The 18,755-nt window shown below is 37.5% G+C and overlaps 1 protein-coding gene across 2 annotated transcripts; it reads right to left on the reverse strand.

Annotated features, from left to right (window-relative positions):
• Window positions 1-1,264: 1,264 nt before the first annotated feature.
• On the reverse strand, window positions 1,265-6,819 carry tmem9 (transmembrane protein 9). Of its 2 annotated transcripts, XM_017306016.2 has the most exons (6): window positions 6,721-6,819; window positions 6,467-6,612; window positions 5,015-5,106; window positions 3,848-3,956; window positions 3,485-3,616; window positions 1,265-3,367 (listed from the first exon to the last, which is right to left on the reverse strand). In XM_017306016.2, the coding sequence occupies exons 2-6, from the start codon at window positions 6,554-6,556 to the stop codon at window positions 3,227-3,229; spliced, it is 564 nt and encodes a 187-aa protein (XP_017161505.1). In that variant the 5' UTR covers window positions 6,557-6,612; window positions 6,721-6,819; the 3' UTR covers window positions 1,265-3,226. The 2 variants fall into 2 exon arrangements, with proteins under 2 accessions (XP_017161505.1, XP_008411854.1); XM_008413632.3 differs by having other exon boundaries at window positions 6,467-6,819.
• Between the last annotated feature and the right edge of the window lie 11,936 nt (window positions 6,820-18,755).

Raw genomic sequence — 18,755 nt, forward strand, 5'->3', positions numbered from 1 at the left:
AATAGGAGCGGGAGAAGCACCTGTAGCAAACGAACCTGCAACTTAGCCTGAAACTCTACACCGTAAAACAAAAATAATGTGAAAGTCAGCCAGCGTGTTTTTAATGACTTGTGTTTTTCTGCAGGTGGAAAATTTTCAAAAGTAACATTAGAAATGTATGAAATGACTTCGGCATGACAAGTTTTCATTGCAATTAAGCACAGAGCTCCTTCAACATAAATACTTTAGATGTACAGTACAGCTTTATCGCCATGTTGCAAATATATGTATTTTTTTCAATTTGTTTAATAATCCCAAATAATGCTAATTATGAAGTCAAATGAAAATGATCAGTCTGACTAATACACTTTAACCTAAGCTATTTTAACATAGCTCTAACTTCATGTTTTGGGTCATTGCTCTAATTAATTATTTTAAAACCTCCATCAGGTTTTCTTCAAAGATGACCTTTTCTTTATCTCCATCCATCTCTGCAAGGTCTTCTGGTCCTTCTGAATAAAACAGGATTCTACCACACCCATTTTATTTCATATGTACAGTAAAATGTGTTTGCAAATTCCCTGAAAAAAAATTCAGTGAGTACATTTGATGCTGCATGAGCAGTATTTCCCTCTAGTTTAATGACTTTATAAATAAAATGGATTATGTGGGACGCTTAAATGGGATTCTTTAATTTTAAATGTACTTTTCATTGACTCAATGCAGAGATTAGTGACAGCCCATCAAGTTTAAATAACTTTGATATTCAGTAAATGTTATATGGGATCCTGAAAATTCTAATGTTGAATAAAAGCAGTTTTTCATCAGGAACAATATACCACTATAAAATCTCATATAATCTGACAATTTTCTTAAAGGTAAATTGAGATGTGGTTAGTGAATGTATCTTGCAGTAGCTTATTTGTAGTGTACTTTGTCGCCCCCTATTGCTCATAAATAAATGTAACCCAAAAGTAAAACAAATAAATTTCACAAAATGCTGAGAGAATTGTTTTTTTTTCCTTTATTGAACTTGCAGCTTCTAAATGTGAAGACACTGAGAACAATGACCGCATGAGGGTAGAGATAATATTACAGAAATGTAAAAAGAAATTAAAGGGAAAAATAACACAAAACAAAAGTGAACTGTGCATTTTGTCACCATGTGCCACCAGAACAACTTTAATATATCAGCATTATTCTGTAGAACATTTTTGAAATAGAGGATAATTTTTTGACACATCAGTTGTTACCATATTTACAGAGTGAAATTTGACAGCTGTAGTGGCTTGTTGTGAGATTTTTTATCAAGTAATTGTTGAACAGAACAAAACATATTTCCTCACAATAGCACTAAATCATTACAATCTTTTCTATTAATAAATGAAAAGCAACAACAGCAGCATTATGACAAAAAAAAATTAATTAACCCCATTGACAATTATTAATACAAACTAAAAAAGTACAGACAACAAAACATCAGCAGGTTGAACTAAATAAAGCTTTGTGAGAAAATGAGCCTTACTTTGACAGATAAAAAAAAAATCTTCCAGTGAGAAACTTTGGTGCACAAGCAAAATTCCCCTTTTCATAGCCACGAGGCATCCTGATTCTGCCGCACCAATCAGCTCTTTGGTGACAGTATTCAAACATTCTCCAGTGAAGGTTTAAGGTCTCAATTTCATCTTCTCTTCTTAGAAGTAAATTTTGCTCCACTACACTAACTTCTGGAGATAAAATATATTCCTATATTAGACTCTTAAATGTAAGCGTTTTTATGTTATTTTTTTTCTCAATTGTGTTTGGAATGTGTTGCTCATTTCAGTCATCTTAATTTCTACCTCAAAAATTAAGAAAGATGCATAAAATCAAGAAACTTAGCACAGAACAGCTGAACACAATGCCGATTGCTGGTTATGTTGGATTATGTTACACATGTGGATTACACTTGAGCATTAACAGCAGGTTAGAGATCTGAAAGGTTAGCACTCTACCAGGGCTGGCAGAGTGCTACCCTGATATTTATTTCATAGCATCATCCGTGAACATGTCCTCTGTCCGAGAGGACACAAAACGCAGAATATGAGTAAGAAGAATGTTTTCTCACCTGAAACATTTGCTCTCCTATCACACCCACTGTCATCACTCAGAGTCAGCAAATTAAGTTGTTGCTTTTGGTCCTTAGACGGTGAGGTCCTTCCCGTAAATGACTGAATTTCAGCACAGACCACAGACTAAAATGGTTCAACACATACATTTAAGATTTGAGGGTCTTGGCAAGTTTACTTTGTGAAAGCAAAAATGTTTGATTTGTGTGTTAATATATCTAAAATGACAAAATTAATCTTTTTTTTAATTTAAGAAGCTTGTTCTAGAGAGGCATGGCTCTAAAGGCTCTATGTAAGAAAAATCTGTTTTCAAATTCTTTATCTGAAAGGCTAATTGTTATGAGCTAACCCTTAATGCGTTTATAAATTCTCGTATTGTAAATGGCAACTTTAACATTAACGTTTTTATACAGTTGCAAAGCTTCTAATTTTAAAGCATCACTTGGCTGACTGCCCTCGGCTAAATCCAGAAAGTGATAAACGGCCAATATTTACAAGACAAATATTTGTTTTGCTTTGACAAAATCCATTTTCCCAAAGTGAGAGAGATCAGGAAAAAAGGCACAGCTTGAGGTTAAAAAAACACCAATAAGTTACAAAACTCAAAATTAAATCTGAACATGCTCAAGTGCAGCAGATCAATAAATTACAAATGCCAAATCAGAAATAAGGACTATTTGGCAATCATCTCAGCACTGTGATTATAACTAACTCAGTGTGCTGTTTTTTTTTTTTTTTGTGAGGTAACTTTTAAAACTCATGCAACAAGAGAACTATTGGCAGAAAACTCATCACATCGATTACTAAAACACTTAAAATTGTTATTCGAAAGACATTCAAAACTTCATGCTTTGCTGCAGTTTAAAATAACTGAGAATATATTTACTCTTAAGAATGTGCAAAGCATGTTTTTTCACAGCTGCAGTTTAACTCATGTTACAGCGTTCATATCGCAAATGGCAAGATTACAACCCATCTGCTTGTTAGATAAACATGTCTGAAGTTTTTAAGTTGTACGGTCATTGGATTGCACATCAATGAAAGCTAGCTTTGAAATAGTGCAGCTGGTGAGGGTGGAATAGCACTGAGCCTGGAGCAATTTGTCACACTGAGGACGGCTGAAGTTCAGCGGTGAGGTCTTAACTCAGCAGCTTGTGGCGGTCAAAAACTGTCTTGCGTTGTTCCTGCACCTGCTTCTTCCAGCGCTGCTGTGCCCCCTCGACCCGCTCCAGCACAGTGTTTCCTCTGGCCAGCCCGGCGTCTGCGTGAGGACGCATCTCCTGAAGACACACACACACAAGGGCAGAAACACATTAAAAAGAAGGACCGTTGGTAAGTCTGAAGCTTCACACTACCCCTGAAACTCAATGATCTTCTTTATGTGTGCTGCTTGTTACCTCAGAGTCTTCCTCGTTGTGCAGAGGCTGAGTGTAGGGGTCGTGTTTGCGGATCAGAGGATCAACCAGCAGCAGAAACAGCATATAGACAAGCAGAGCCCCGACGACAGACAGGTAGATGATGATGGTCACCTGGGGAATATTGTGAGAGCGAGATCCGATCTAAGAAAACATCCAATCTGAGAACCAACCAACATAAAAACTTCATACTAAACATTAATACCTCAATCCATTTATTATATGTTAAGACTTTTTACTAAAAAGACAAATAAAGTCTTCTTTCATAAGACCTGTAAGATATACAGAATAAGCAGGCCACTGATGTTTGTCGTATTGAAGATCTGGAATAAATCCACTCTGTACCTTTATAGTGTTGCTGCTTCGCTCCTCATATTTGCACTCGCACAGCAGACAGTAGGCTTCCACGTCATGGCCAGGAACCGGCATGGGATCCACAACATGGAGGCAGTTGCTGCAAATTTATTACAATATGTGTTCATTTTTGCAAAGCAGGCAACATATTCACAAATTCAAAATACAAAAAATATATATTAGATGTCTGAATTCTGCCAGTTTCCAGTAAAATAAAAGGAACTGAAGTTAAATATGACCTGTTAGTTGGTTGGTGGGGGTTTTTTTCTGGCTCTAATGGGTGATTACAAAGCTTGTACACCTGTAGGCTAGCAAACTTCAAAGCCTTCCCAAAAACATACACACACTGCTAAAGCAGGTTACGGTATTCAATCTGATAGAAACATATTTCATGTATCTTTTGCATTATTTGTCCTACGTTACAACACAAAGCAACTGACAAAAAAAATGTAATGCAGCTAGTACATTTCTGAATAAAATGAAATTATAAAAGCAATAAATGGACAAACATGGATTTACAAAATCAAAAATATCCATGTTAAAATGCCAGGTTTGTGTGAAATATAAAATAAGCCATAAAATAAAATTTGATTTCTCTTTCCACGTTTAATAACAAATTCAACTAAAAACAAGCAAATCTGTTAGAGGAAATAAATATATAAAAAATAAAAACTGTATACTAGTTTTATAGTTTGCTTACAGTGAATAGGAATGCAAACTATTAAATAAATACTGATTACAGTGAACCCTGCAGGTGTTTCAGAAGCCGAAACATTGAAAATATCATTCATAATGACATAGGATTATGATAGCATATGATGAGTAAAATCCTAAAGCAAATAAGAAAAAAAAAACACAGCAAAAGTTCAAAAATGGAACAATACTCATGTTTATGTTGCATATTAATTACACGAATCCTCGTTAGAATATAAAATCAACTAAATTGCAAACTGTGTGACAGAGCTACCTTTCACTCGGTCATGAATAAAACTAGATGGAACTATTTATGACAGAGTGAAAGGCACACATTATTTCAATAAATATTGAAATTTCTCTCCTTCGACTTGACCCAGAATCTGCTACAAGAAACCTTTACCAAAAATTGACTTATTGGTTTTAGTGGACTTCCAATTCAAATAAATAAAAGGCTCCTCTTACCAATCTTTCTGGGTGACGTTTATGTTGTAGATATTCCCAGAGATGTTCCTATAAGGTGGGCAGATGCACTTGCAGCGGACATCCTCAAAATTCTGTAAAAAGTAAGAAAGACATGGGTCAGAAACAGGATTATACTTCTAATTTATTGAAACTTTAAAGGGACTTAACTGCACTCCGTGTCACTATTTTTCTTCTACTAATAAGAAATCTCTATCACATAACAACAACAATAACAACGTGAAAAATCCTAACAAATGAATTCAATTGAATTCAACTGTTGCAGTATGGTTCATGTTAGGTGGCGAATGAGCTGAACCCTAGCAGCAAGAAATCAAAGATGAGCCTGAGAGTTGGAGGCCAACTGGTCCAGATCCCAACAAACACAGCAGGTTTTGCAACTGTTCCCGGTACACAGCTTATTCTGGACTGAATGTGGTTCAATAGTACACAACCAACAAACCAGCAACAGGGTCGGAGGAATAAAGGCTAAATATTCCACGCCAGGATTGTTGACAATTGTTACACAGGACCTGTGAGCAGCAGTATTTCTTGATGGCAGTGGCCAAATTCAGCTTTAGGAATAACCTGAGGAACTCGACACACTCTTCAACTATTCAGATGTAATTACAATTCAACATTCAGCATGTGCTGAAAACAAACGTGTGGAGGTCACGCCTATAAAACATTTCTTTGATTTTGATTTCTTACATAAAATATCAATGCTGTTTTTACACAGTTGTACTAAATGAATTCCTATTCTTTAAATACATGTTACTATTGGGCACATTGGTCGCTAACATGGGTTTTTGTTAGTTTTTTTTTTTTTTGAATCATACAATATTTTTGTAAATCAACAATCAATACAAGTTTTTAAAATATTTAAATACAAATTAAATACTTAAAAGGTTTTATTAACTTATATATCTTAAATGTCTATACATTTTCGACAAACACAAGGTAGTAAAATCTGATTATAAAAATGTATCTCATGGTCTTTGCTTCGGCTGTTATCAGTAAATATCATGGTCTGATAGAAGAAGTACATTTATGGAAATTCATTAAGATAAAAGTAAATCTAAGTATAAAATAAAATAACTTCCAAAAGGATGTATTTTTTTGATCAACATTTATTTTTAAGATCTCAACCTAAATCACTTGTCATGTTCATGTTGTTTTCTAGTAAAACCCCCAAATATTTTTAGCAACTCAACACGCATGCAAGTTAATAACGGGATAATAAAAAGTTATAAAATAAACTAGGACGATGTGTTCTTCCTCTTCACTTAAAACTAAGTTCTTTAAAAGTTTGTGCTTAAAAACATTTTGTTCAGAATAACTAAGCATATTTCCATTACTTAGGCTGCACCTTTTGCGTTTCCATCCACTCTTCTGCTGCATCATAACCCAGTATCAGCCTGTTGTTTTTTTTAATGTTTATTCGTTTGTTTTTACCTTAGCTTCAGCGAAAACAACGGTGTCCAATAGAAATACTGTCACTGCGGCAGCAGCAAACATCCACGATCCTGTTCGGCAAGACGACATTTCTCCACAACAAAAATACCTATTTGCCAGCCTGCTGAACGATGACTATCGAGATCCTGAGACAATAATTGAACAAAACGTTTGTTAGAAGCCGTATCAGCTACATAACAAGCTAAAGAACGAGTTATTAAAAGTCCCTAGAGCGACCTGTATCTTTAACTTACGCTTTGAGCGCTGTTAAACGGTTTGTTTTTGTTTAGCTTTGAAGCTTCCTGCAGGTTGAGAAGCTTACGGCTAAAGTGACTTTCCTCTTCCTGGTTACGTCACATATGACGTCCGAAACAAGATAGAACGTCAAACAACGGCGCCACCTACCGGAAAACCCCAGCAACTGTAATTAGACAATGAATCAGGAACTAAACACTTTTTGAGATATATTTACTTGACCTTCTATCAGTCATTTTGTTGTTATTTGACAAAGCCTGTGATTGAATGAGTTAGGGACAGGAGCACGAAATTATTATGAGTAGTTATGGCATAAAATGTAGCATCTTGTATGCCTCTACAAGTCGCCTTTAAAACTGCATAAGTACAAACAAGAAGTCTGGATTTTGATAAATGATACCAGACAGATTGTAATGAATTCAGGCTTGGATCATTAATCACTGTTTTAGAAGAAAAGTATAACAACAATCTGAGCTAGAACTATAAATGTTTTACTTCCCTTAAAACAAACAAACAAACAAACAAACAAACAAACAAACAAACAAACAAACAAACAAACAACAAACAGCCATTAATTACTCCCAATTTGAAGGATGACATTTGCTGTACTGACAAGTTTTTGTGGAGTTTTACAGTAATTGGCTGCTGGATGCCAAAGGGTTATTTCTTGAACCAGGACCAACAAAAGCAGTAAAATAAACACAAAAGTATAAATTTTGTGAGCAATAACAATAATTTTGTAAACCTTACTAATCAACATTCACACTCACCTGAATAATGTGCTTTATTGACAGGAATGATAAAGGCGTTTTGTAGCATTTATCAGTGTGTGACTTATCAGAATATTACGCTATATCTCAGAGAAAACATTGCTCTTTCCCTTCAATCTTGGCTCTTTTTAGAAATTTGAAATGTAAGCCTCTACTTCTTGATCTGATCAATACTCCTATTTCCCAGTAATCCCGCCTTCACATGTTTCTGTACAGCAAGATACTCATGCCTTTAATAAGCCATAGGAATCGATAAGTCACAAATTCAGCCTTAACCACTCGAGTCTATGGTCACATAGATCAGACGAGAGCATGGTTATTACACTAATGAGCTATGATATCAGTGCAAACATCTCCCTACCGTCTTTTCTGCAAGTGCAGGCATTTACAAGACCCCCAATCCAACCTCACAACAGAATCTGTAGTGTTGGATGACGCTGGTATATTGGGTCATGAAGAATCGTATTACATTTCAAACAGGTTTGCTAAATTTGCTTGCTTCAAGCAAGACAAGAGTGATTTGTACAAGCAAAAACAGGAGATTTGTTGAATATGAATTATCAGAGACTAAAATCAATCCATTTTATTTTCAGATACATGGCGCGTCCTGCTGTAGTTAAATTTTTTCAGTGGTTGACTTATTCTACCCTGATTAACTTTCCTTCTTTTTTTTTTTTGCGTTGGTTTGAATTTTTGTTTTTACCATTTAACTCAAGAGTGGTGAATAGAGAAAACGTCTTATTCTAAACCGAATGTTGATTACTTATAAGCTAAAGAATATAAAAAGCGAAGAAAAAATATTTTTTATATATTTTTCTTCCACTACAGTGCTTCTTCTCTGTTCCAAAGTTAGAATTAGTTGCGTAATGGATTTGCTTGCTGAAAAGCAGAAGCAGAACGCCACCTTCCATAAGACATAACATAGTCAGATTATTTTTCAGTTACCCATCTCAAAAGACGACAGAAAAGACAGACTTACATTCAGAGTTATAAAGTTATAGAGTTATATATAAATATTCATACATTTTTTACATAGGTAAATTCAATTATTCATATAGACATGCATGTATTCAGACGCTGTAACCCTTCACAACCCATTTTGCTATCTCCATGGTGAGTGTGCCCTCATCAATCGACTTGATAACAAACTGGGTTTGTTATCATTAAAAAATGAATTTAAAGGAAGGCATATGGAGACGTCCCGATGCAGATTTGTTTTGACAGTGTGGATGTCGATGCTGCACAGCACCTGGTGTTATCCTGCTCTGCTGCCTTCACTTTTTAAAACCTCACATCTTTATTAGACATCCCCCTTTTCAGGTTTACATATAAAACAACAACAGTTGTTTTGATCATAACTCGTTTTCGGGGTCATAAAAAAACATTTGTGCATTTTGATGACTTGGGGATACTACTGGGATTCAAGGCTATTTAACTAATCTAAAAGATCCACGTTATGTTAGAAGAGTGTAATAAATTCAGCAAGATTTACAGAATTATAACTTTGGTCTAAATGTCCATGTTTTTGCATTTTTAGTTTCACTTGACCAATTGTTGCTCTGACCCCCAAATATGTTGTTTGTTGAACAGTTTGTTGAGTTTATTCAGTGACTCAAGTGAAGGAGTTTAAGAGTCCTCCTTTGCATTGTATTCTTTTATCTCTGTCTCTGCAAGCCACTTAGTTCTTGGTGCTCTTTGATGCAAGACTGCCCTTTGCACCTTCAGGCCAATTACAGCATAAATGACAGTGACCAGAGCTCACCGCCAGCTCTCATTATCAGTTCAGAGTTCCAGGGGGGAAAAAAAGTAAAAGGTGATCAGTTCCTTTTTATAGGGAGAAATATCCTGCACTTTATGAGGGAGAGAGAAAAGAAAGAGGCCATTTAAAAAAAAAGAAAGGATTATTGGAAAGTTAACTTAACAATATAGATGTTTAGGCTGGTCAAGCTTTTAACTGTGAACTGTGTGACAACTCTGTTTTATGGCAGCAAGAAGTGAGGGCATAAAGCAATTCTCTGAAACATACAGAGGTTGTGCACCTCAGGAAAAAATGTTAACAACCTTAAAATAAATGTAGTTTTTATTATGGTAACACAATGTCACATTGAATAATGTAAAAGAAAAACCAAGTAATAATTTGAGTACTAATATACTGTTGCTTTGTCCTCATCGGGCTGCAACCCTCATCATCAACCATGCTAAACTGGCTAATTTGTCTGCCAACATCTATGCCCACTCCCACAGCTTTTGTCTGACATCACAAAAGTAAAAAAAAAAAAAAAAAAATCTTTGGGTTATGTCTCAAAAACAACCTACAAGAAATCTTAAATCAAAGAATGAATTCTGTTCTTCCAGCTCCAGAAGAGTATCTTGTTGAGAATGTGCAGCTCCATTAGCGATCCAAATATGTCAGTGTTTGCAGCAGGAAGCCATGATGTTTTTTTTTTTTTTTTTCAGTACCCCTACCATCATCATATTGCCAAGCTCAAGGTGACAAAATAAATATGGGTCCTCATTCAGCCTGGTGACCAGGGGTGGAAGGGAACAGGAGTCTGTTTTATGTTTAACGGATAAGTAGATAAGAAACCCTGATCAAGTTAAAAGATAAAATAAAACAAAATGAATAAAAATATCTATAATTTACTAAATTCTAAGGAATTGTTAAATTTTGGACACCTACACAGACACACGCACACGCGCGCACACAAAATATTTTACTCCTGATTGTCCTTGTCCTTGTAAAGACTGAATTTTACTCATGATGTATGTGTTTATAGGATTAATATGCATATCTTCACCAGAAGGGTTAATAAATGTGTGGTGCGAGACTTTAATGGATTGACTCATGTTTGTCAGAGCTTTTAACAGGAGACCTAAAAACAGCTCTGTATTCCTCCACTAGGAGACGCTGTGATGTCCCAGTTAAAGTGAACCGAGTTCCTTTCAGCAGATGTATCCGAATAGCATTATTGGAGTGAATGCTGAGATGTGAGAAATGTAATGTGAAACAAGTGTAGGAGATTTTATAAAAAAACAAAAAAACAACAACAACAACTCGAGATTGACCTTGATATGGTTTAAAATGGACATTAAAGACAAGCCATTTGTTTTTCAGATAGGCAGGATAAACATTTGATTGCCTGACTGAGTGAACATTTATACTCTCAAAGGATTTTTACGAGATCTGCTTCCCCTGAATAAATTTACATGCATCACCAGCTGTAACTGGAGGTTCGGATCTTAAAATGCATGTTTTAAGTGCGCCCAGCCTTTCTGCATGTTTCTTTTTGACCTTTGTCTAATCATCTGCGTTCTTTCTGCACTCCTGTTGTTTTTGGCGAGAATGCAGTTTGAATACCAACGCTTTCTTAAGGGGAGGCGATCCTTCCCCTCCCATCCTCTCAGCTGAGCCGATGCGTTTGTGGGCAGCAGGACTATTCTAATAGACACAGGTTGTAATTACAGTGGTGGGAGGCAGCAGACAGTGGTGGTCCGGGGACAGCACAAAACTATAAATCACAACTCCAGCTTTCTGCCCTCCTGAGTGTGGCCGATTCACGCTCAACCAAAAAGCAATTCTGCCAACATGTGTTTACACATTTGTCTTCATCAGCCACTGGCTTGTTCTGGACCCTCGTGACTGAATTTTCCTTTCCTGTGGCTGACTATTTTTCAAGTGTTTGAGTCAAAGTCATCTTTATTAAAGCCAGCAATTAAATCATCTTGGGGTGAATGGGATAAAATTTACTCCATCTACACAGTTGAAGCCAGGTGTTTGGATACACTTACACAAATGTGTATGTACTACATTTTTCTCTGTTTTCTTGTTTTCGGTTAGAAATACCAAAAATGATGTATGATCGGTAAATACCAGACTAAAGTGAAACTGTTTTAAAGATTTCTTTAACTTTCTTCACATTCAGAAGTTTACATGCGTTTTCTTGATAGTAGAATTGCTTTCAAAAGCTTCTCACAGTCGTTTCTGTAATTTTTGCCCCATTCCTCCCAACTGGAAAAACGTAAGTGCAGATTTTAAGTCTCCTTGCTCACACACACTTCACTTCTACCCACTAATTTTCTATGGGAGTTTGTCATCTATTATCCACTTGGTAAATAACTCTGCTGTCTCTATAAGGTTTTTCTCAAGTTGGAAGATCAATTTTGGCCTTTATTTTTTTACATAATATCTTGTTTCCACACATTTTTTTCCCCTCTTGTAATGTTATCAATATTTGTAAAGCTCTCCAGTGCCTCCTGCAACTAAAAGCAACATGTTCCATATCTGTAATTCACAGTTCGGCTGTCGTGCTTGCAAGCTTCCTTCTTTTTCCTCCAAATGTAACAATGATCGTTATCTATAATTATCTGCACATAACTCTTTTCAGTTTGCTTTTTTTCCCCTCTGTGGGGTCAATGCACTCAATTTGTTCTAAAACACGTTCTTCCTGAAAAGCAAAACAGACGATCATGATTTCTGGAGAACCGCAAATCTCTCTCTAATATCTTGGTTTATTTTATTTTATTTTATTTTATTTTATTTTATTTTATTTTATTTTATTTTATTTTATTTTCTCAAGATGACACACAAGAAAGCTGTGTGTTCAGGCATCGCCTGAATATGAACCCACAGGTTTTCCTTCAGAAGCTTTCAAAATGTCTTTTATTTATGCAGGTTGTCTCGTTGAGACCCAAACTCCCACTTATAATAGAAAGTGTTTTGATAAAACAAGCAAAAAACATCACAAACACATCAACAAAACAAGAGATTTGATTCAACTAAATTAGATTATAAAATTTGAGCTGAAAACATAAGATTTATATTTTTGTCTCTAGCGTAAACTTTCCCAAATCACTAAAAGTTACAGTACCTCCAATGTGATGTAAAATTTTGAATTTTGAAGAACTTATAACAACAATCCCCTGCCTTTTAGCAAGAATTGTGACAATCCATCCTGGCCTAAAAGAGGAAAGGTTTTAAGATAAACTTGTCCACAATTTATGTGTTACAAGTGTATGTTTTATTTTTATTTTTTTTAAACATGGTTTCTACAAGAAATCAGCATGCTAAAAGTTTAAGGAATACATTTTTTTTTTATTTGTGAGAAAACAAACCAAAGGGGGGTGGCAGTATCAAAGGTGTTAGAACAGAAGTGATGGTGACTTGCAGTACAGTGTGTGTCCTGCTCTGTTTTATCCATACGGACAGCTGCCAGTCAGCCACCTGAGCCCATGTGAGGGAAGCTGTCTGCTGAGGGGTTGGTGTCAGCGAGGTGCGAGCAGATCCCAGCTACACCTAGAAGAAGGACACACACTTCCAGCCAGGAAACGGAGACTCTCCCAGGGAGAACATGAAAACCAAGAGCGGTGATCAGACAAGATGAAAAAAGAAACGCAGAAGGAGTCCCGGTGTTCAGCTTGCCGACGCAACGGGCAAACAAGAATTTATGGGGACAAATAAGGAGGTAATAACTAAGGAAAAAGTTGATTCTTGAAGTATCTTGAAGCCCTCGGCTGAACTTTGTCCCCCTTTCATGTTGGGAAAAATGTCAAAGAGAGCTTCACAGCATGATCATTGGGCTGTGAGGGGGGAAACAAGCTATAGCAGCAAGCTGCCACACGTCTAAATGCATCTTTCAGAGGACACCGAGGGTCGAACGAGAAGACAGAAAGAAAACAAAAGCATTAGATGAAAAGCGACATGAATTGAAAGGTGGATAAATAGTTTCAGGGGGAAGGAGGATGTTTTGTTGATGGTATAAAAAGGATGCGAAGGGCTTTGGTGTGGGTTTAACAAGGCTTGGCAGGCCAGTTTACAGACAGCCATTAACGTCCACATCAGAGTGACTCCAGCCAGGAGTCTGATTTATGCATCAGGCTGATTTATACATGCGTCAAACACTTAAGGATAAAAACAGCTACGCACCTGGGTAAGCAAAACGAGTCCAACAGACACACAAATCTGTCAGGTGTTGGTCCAGGACAAGAAACCTATTTGAAAATCGAACATGGCAACTTGTGTGCCTCGGAGCTTTAAAGGTCCTTGCAAAATGATTTACGTCCTTCAAACATTTCCAGGTAAAGCTACAAATGTTAATGTGTTTTGGTTAAGATTTAACGTGATGGATTAACACAGTGCGGTGCATATTTGTGAAGTGGAAGAAAAATTAAGTTAAAGCTCGGAAAAGCATGCCCACAGGATAATACAGCTGCCACTGAGTGTAGCATCTACACAGTGTGTGTGTGTGTTTTTTTTAAGTAGATAAAAATATTCCACTTTGTTCATTTAGATTCTCTTTTCCTATGTTTGCTGTTTTACCTACATGGCCTGTGGCAAAAATCGAAATGGTACTTCTTCCTCTGCTTCATTAAGGCCAGAGTTATGGAGCGTACAACAGATTGGACCACCTAAGTGCTGGCTATCTGCAGGTCCAGTTATGACTTTGACTGCAGTTTTGACTAATTCTCCCATTGCAGATTTGTCGGTCTATTGGGACGCACTTGTCTTGTTAGGATTGCAGTTGTGGTATGATCTTTCTGTTATTAAATGATGGACTAAATGATGAATTCCGGGATGTTGAAAGTTTGTTATTTTGTTTTACAACCTAACTCTGTTTTAAACCTTTTTCACAGCTTTCTCTCTTACCTGTCTGCTGTGTTCCTTGGTCTCCCTGATGCTGTTTGTTCAGAGCGATTGACAGAGCAGCTGCATTTATACTGCGATTAATTTATACACAGCATGACTCTATTTACTAATTTGGTCAGTTCTGAGGGGAATTGATCATCCTAGATTTGATTTAGGGATGTCAGAGCGAAGAAGGTTGAACACAAATTAATGCCACGATTTTCAAATTTGTTTTTTTTTTTCCCTTCAGTAAAATATTTTAAGCATTCAGTCGACACCTTCCACTTTGCAATTCGACACCACTTCGGGGTGATCTATCACATAAAATTCCAATTAAACACACTGAAGTTTGTGGCTGTAACTTGGCAAAATGTGAAAAAGTTTGGAAGGCGCCGTCTGCGGGAGCAGGGAAGAGGTCAGAAGTCACGGATTAAACGAGTCACTGTTGTCAGCTCTGAAGCAGAGCCGGCTGCTGGTCTGCCGGGTTTGTATCCTGTGGTGTAAAGGAAGCGGCGCTCTGGGAGGTTTCATGTCGTCGGTGTCACTCGTTTCCTCCGTCTTAAGTTCCTCCCTTGTTGTGGCAGTTTGTGATCCACCTGCCCCAGCTGCAGGCCACATCTGCAGGCATGATGGACTTCATCCGCAGGGGGGCCACATTCACAGAGTGCCACTGTGAGTCAACCTCTTCTTGTTTCGGCATTTGCTGCAATCTGACATGGCAGCTTAGCTGCGCGCCCCGATGGACTGCCTTGGGCGTTTCAGCAAGCACAAACCTAAACCAAAGTATCCCTAAGAAATAAAGGATGCTGCGTGAAATACAGGAGCACGTACCGAAAGACAGCATGCCGCAAAATGTTTTGTTTTCCTGAATCTTGTATTATTTTTTGTATTGTTTGCAACAAATCAGATGTAAGCAGGATAAAATGAGTCTAAACTTGTCATCTCACAGTGTCAGAAATCAATAGCAACCCTACACTCTCCCTCTAATCTCAGCACACATGTGGCGCACGCTTGAGCTGACTGATGATGAAAGCGGAGGCTGGGGATGGAGAGGAGGAACAGAGAAGTCTGGAAGAAAGATGAAGATGAAGGAAAGGGGACATCTGTCAGCAAAAACATTCACGCTGGAGCTGATCTATGGGAGACATTTGAGCTCTAAAACGTCGAATCCTTCTGGATTCAGTCTTGGGCAAGACCAGAGGAATTGTCCTTATTCCTCGAATTCTTCTTCTCTGTCAAACATTTGCACCTTCACAATGAAACTCCTACCTACATCGCCATTACTGGAGTAGTAAGAAACTAAACATGAAGCCGTTTCTGATCACTGATATTTGAATATCAATAAATTAGATCATGATTGAAAAGTTATTTTATTTCAGTAACTCGATTCACTAAGTGAAACATGAAATAGATAAATTACACGCTGATCAAGGCATGAAATATGTATCTGTTAAATATGACGATTGTCAGCTAACAAGTAATGAAAACGCAACGTTCAAGATTAGGAAACAATAAAAACATTTTCAAAATAGAAATGGACTTAATGAGAGAATATGTTCAAGACCCGATTACAGGTGATCTTATAAAGGTACTGCTTTAGATAAAATGACAGCATGTTTAGGGTTGTTGTCCTCTCTTTCAGCCTCAATCGGTGGTTTGCTTGCTACATATACAGCGACTGGCAGCGCAGCATGTATCTGTCATAACTTCTCAGTATTTATGTGTACTTGTTCCCTTGGATCACATTTTCTTCCATTGAATCTCATTAATCTCTGCTCATGCAGACGTACCAAAGCTGATCAGTCACCGTCCGTCATATTTGGATCTTTGGTCTTTATTGAATTCTTTTTGAATTCTTCTGCAAACTCTCCATTAAAGAAGGAGAAAAGATGGTGTTTTTTTTTAAGACTTGAGGGGGTAAACATCAAGGATTGTGGCAAAAGAAAAACTAAACAGAGCAAAAGGAGGTGTGTAGATTTAGAGTGAGAACAAGAAATCGAGAACGGAGAAGGAGACAGGGAAGGAGGTGAAAAGATAGAGAAATGGGAGGAGGTCGGGTTAGAGGGAGACGCTCCACTGCCTGGCTGACAAACAGAGGGTCCCTCCAGAGCCGAGGAGATGAAAAGAAGAGGAGGAGAGAACGAGAGGGGGGTGAGAGAAAGGGAGGGGAGTTTGATGCGGGCAGTCAAGCCCACCACTCTCCCACAGCCGCTTCTCTACCGCCTCCAATCCCCCGAACCCCCTACCCACACGCACAGCCTCCTGCAGAAAATCTATGCCTGCTCTCTTAGTATTCCTCCCGTCTCTTATGAAGGCTCTGTGGAGGGGAGAGCAGACAGGCGGACTGCTGGTGAGGCCCTGGCCAGCCGTGTGTGATGCTATCTGGGAGTTTTTTCCCTTCCTTCTTCCTTTTCAGGATGGGGTGTTTGCTCAGAGCTGACAGGACAGACAGAGCGCCCGGCCAGTTGAAAACCTTCACCGGGGATTAGAGCTGGACACATCCTCCCAGTACACCCCCATTTCTTCTTCTTCTTCTTCTTCTTCGTCTACTTCCTTTTTTAAAACCCCACACACTGGAGGTCACACACACAGTGGAGTGCGCAGGTGAAACAGCGACCCTCGACACCTGTTTTTATCTTGACTCAAGTTGCAGTTTTATTTTAAAATCATGTCATTAGATTTTCTGATTTGTTCTCAGCGAACAAATCATTTTTGCCCAGGTTTCATAAAAACCTTGCAAGTGATCGTCCAGTTACAATAAAACTGAAAACTGATCAAAGCAAGACATGTTTTAAATACAAAACAACTCAACATATTGCATGGAAAAGTCTGTTCACTCAACACACATGATGCACAAAATATAAATACAATCTGAACGCACTGATATGGGATATCTCTGCATCAAAGTAGGAAACGTATCTGGATCTAAAAAGTAAACTTGAGGCCAGATGTTAATACAAGAAAGACAAATGTTTCTCAGACAGTGAATTCTGGTATTCTCTTTCTCGCTTCATATATTTTAAAAGAATCAGAAATGTCAGGAAGTCCGGTAAAGCAATACTTATCGGCAATGACTCAAGACTTGCTGGTGTTCTTTTTATCATGTTCCTGAGCTGATGGCCATATGTTCTCCTCCAGGATTTTCTTAGCAGAATCAATAGTTCGGTCTATTATAGCCAGGAAATCAGCCTCACAATTGGTTTAAATACTTCACTCAACCCAGAACAGGAATTAGAAACTCATCTAGAGAAACCTATTACCTAGATCAACATTGAGGACCAAATGCTTTATAGAATCAAACAAAGAGAACCAATGTCTAGTTTTATCAGTGCAAGAATAAAAAAATAAAATAAAATATCTTTATTAGTTTATAAATTCTTATTCTTATTAAACATGGAGAACCAATATTTAGTTCTATGCTTTTACCTTTTTGTAAACTTTTTATACTTTTATTTTTCTCTTGCTTCTCTTTTGTTATTTTGTTTGTATTTCCTCCTTCTTTTTTGCAGAAATGTTGTTATATTTTTAATAGCAAATGTAAAGACATGCAAATCCTCAAGAAAAGTTTATCTTTTGTCTCATCAGTTCAGATATTATGTTCTAAAACTCTGTGTTGGCGTATCACATGAATAAATACATTATAGCGGCTTAAAGGTGACATAAATATCACAATTATTTAACTTTCTAACAAGAATTCCTCATGCAGTAATTTTTTTATTTCACACGATTCCAAAATAACTGATAAAAAAAAAAGAAATAATGTTTGCAAACAGCATGCATTGGCACAAAAAATACATACAACATAATTTGTTTCTCAGCCTGTTAAGCTTTAAATGTGTCAACAACATGGTTCTGCCATGGCACCGTGGTTAAAATCACAGGGTTATTGATCACCCATGTAGCTCTAATCTCCATTACCACTGCTGCCCCATGACTCCTAAACCACAGACCCAAAGAGCTTTGTTATCCTCCAGCGTCCTCCTCCACAGGCAGGCGGTTCCTCTGTCACCTTGAGCCTCAGCTCGTCATGCTTGTGTGGTTGCTCTAAAGGTCACAACTTGTAGCTTCTGTCATTAGCTGTCACTCTCTCCCACTGCCTTCAGTTCCCTGCTTTTCCCCTCCTTTAAGTTGCTCTCTGTCACGCATTTCTTTCGTTCTTTCTTTCTTTCGCTGGCTGGCTGTGTAGTGCAGATCAAAGTCTCTGCATGTCGAAGTTGTTTCAAATGCGGTTGATTAGTGCAGATCTGCTTGGAGCGCCGTATCCATAATGGTTACATTTGGTATAAGACAAGATGCCAATAACAATTAACACTCGCTTTGAGGCAAAAGATTCTAAGCCTGAAGGGGGAAAGGAGGAGAAATATGTTTTTTTTTTCTGTACTGCAGGAGCAGAAATGTATTAAATTAAGAGATGGCAGTTAGAATTGATTAATTGCACCTTTTTGAATCAGGAAGTTGGTGAAAATCTAACCCAGTGTTGGTTTCTTTGCAAATAATGAAGCTTGTGTTCTTGAAAGAATAGAATATCCAACAGGCAGTTGTGCTAAAATGTAGTGCATTCCTTCACACACAATGTGGTGTGTAAACGAAAAAGGTCTGACGGAGAGGCGGGTGAGAATGAGGAGATTTACTAAAGAGACAG

Source organism: Poecilia reticulata, chromosome 7 (genome assembly GCF_904066995.2).
Source record: "Poecilia reticulata chromosome 7, P_reticulata-male-v2, whole genome shotgun sequence".
NCBI classification, from domain to species: domain Eukaryota; kingdom Metazoa; phylum Chordata; class Actinopteri; order Cyprinodontiformes; family Poeciliidae; genus Poecilia; species Poecilia reticulata.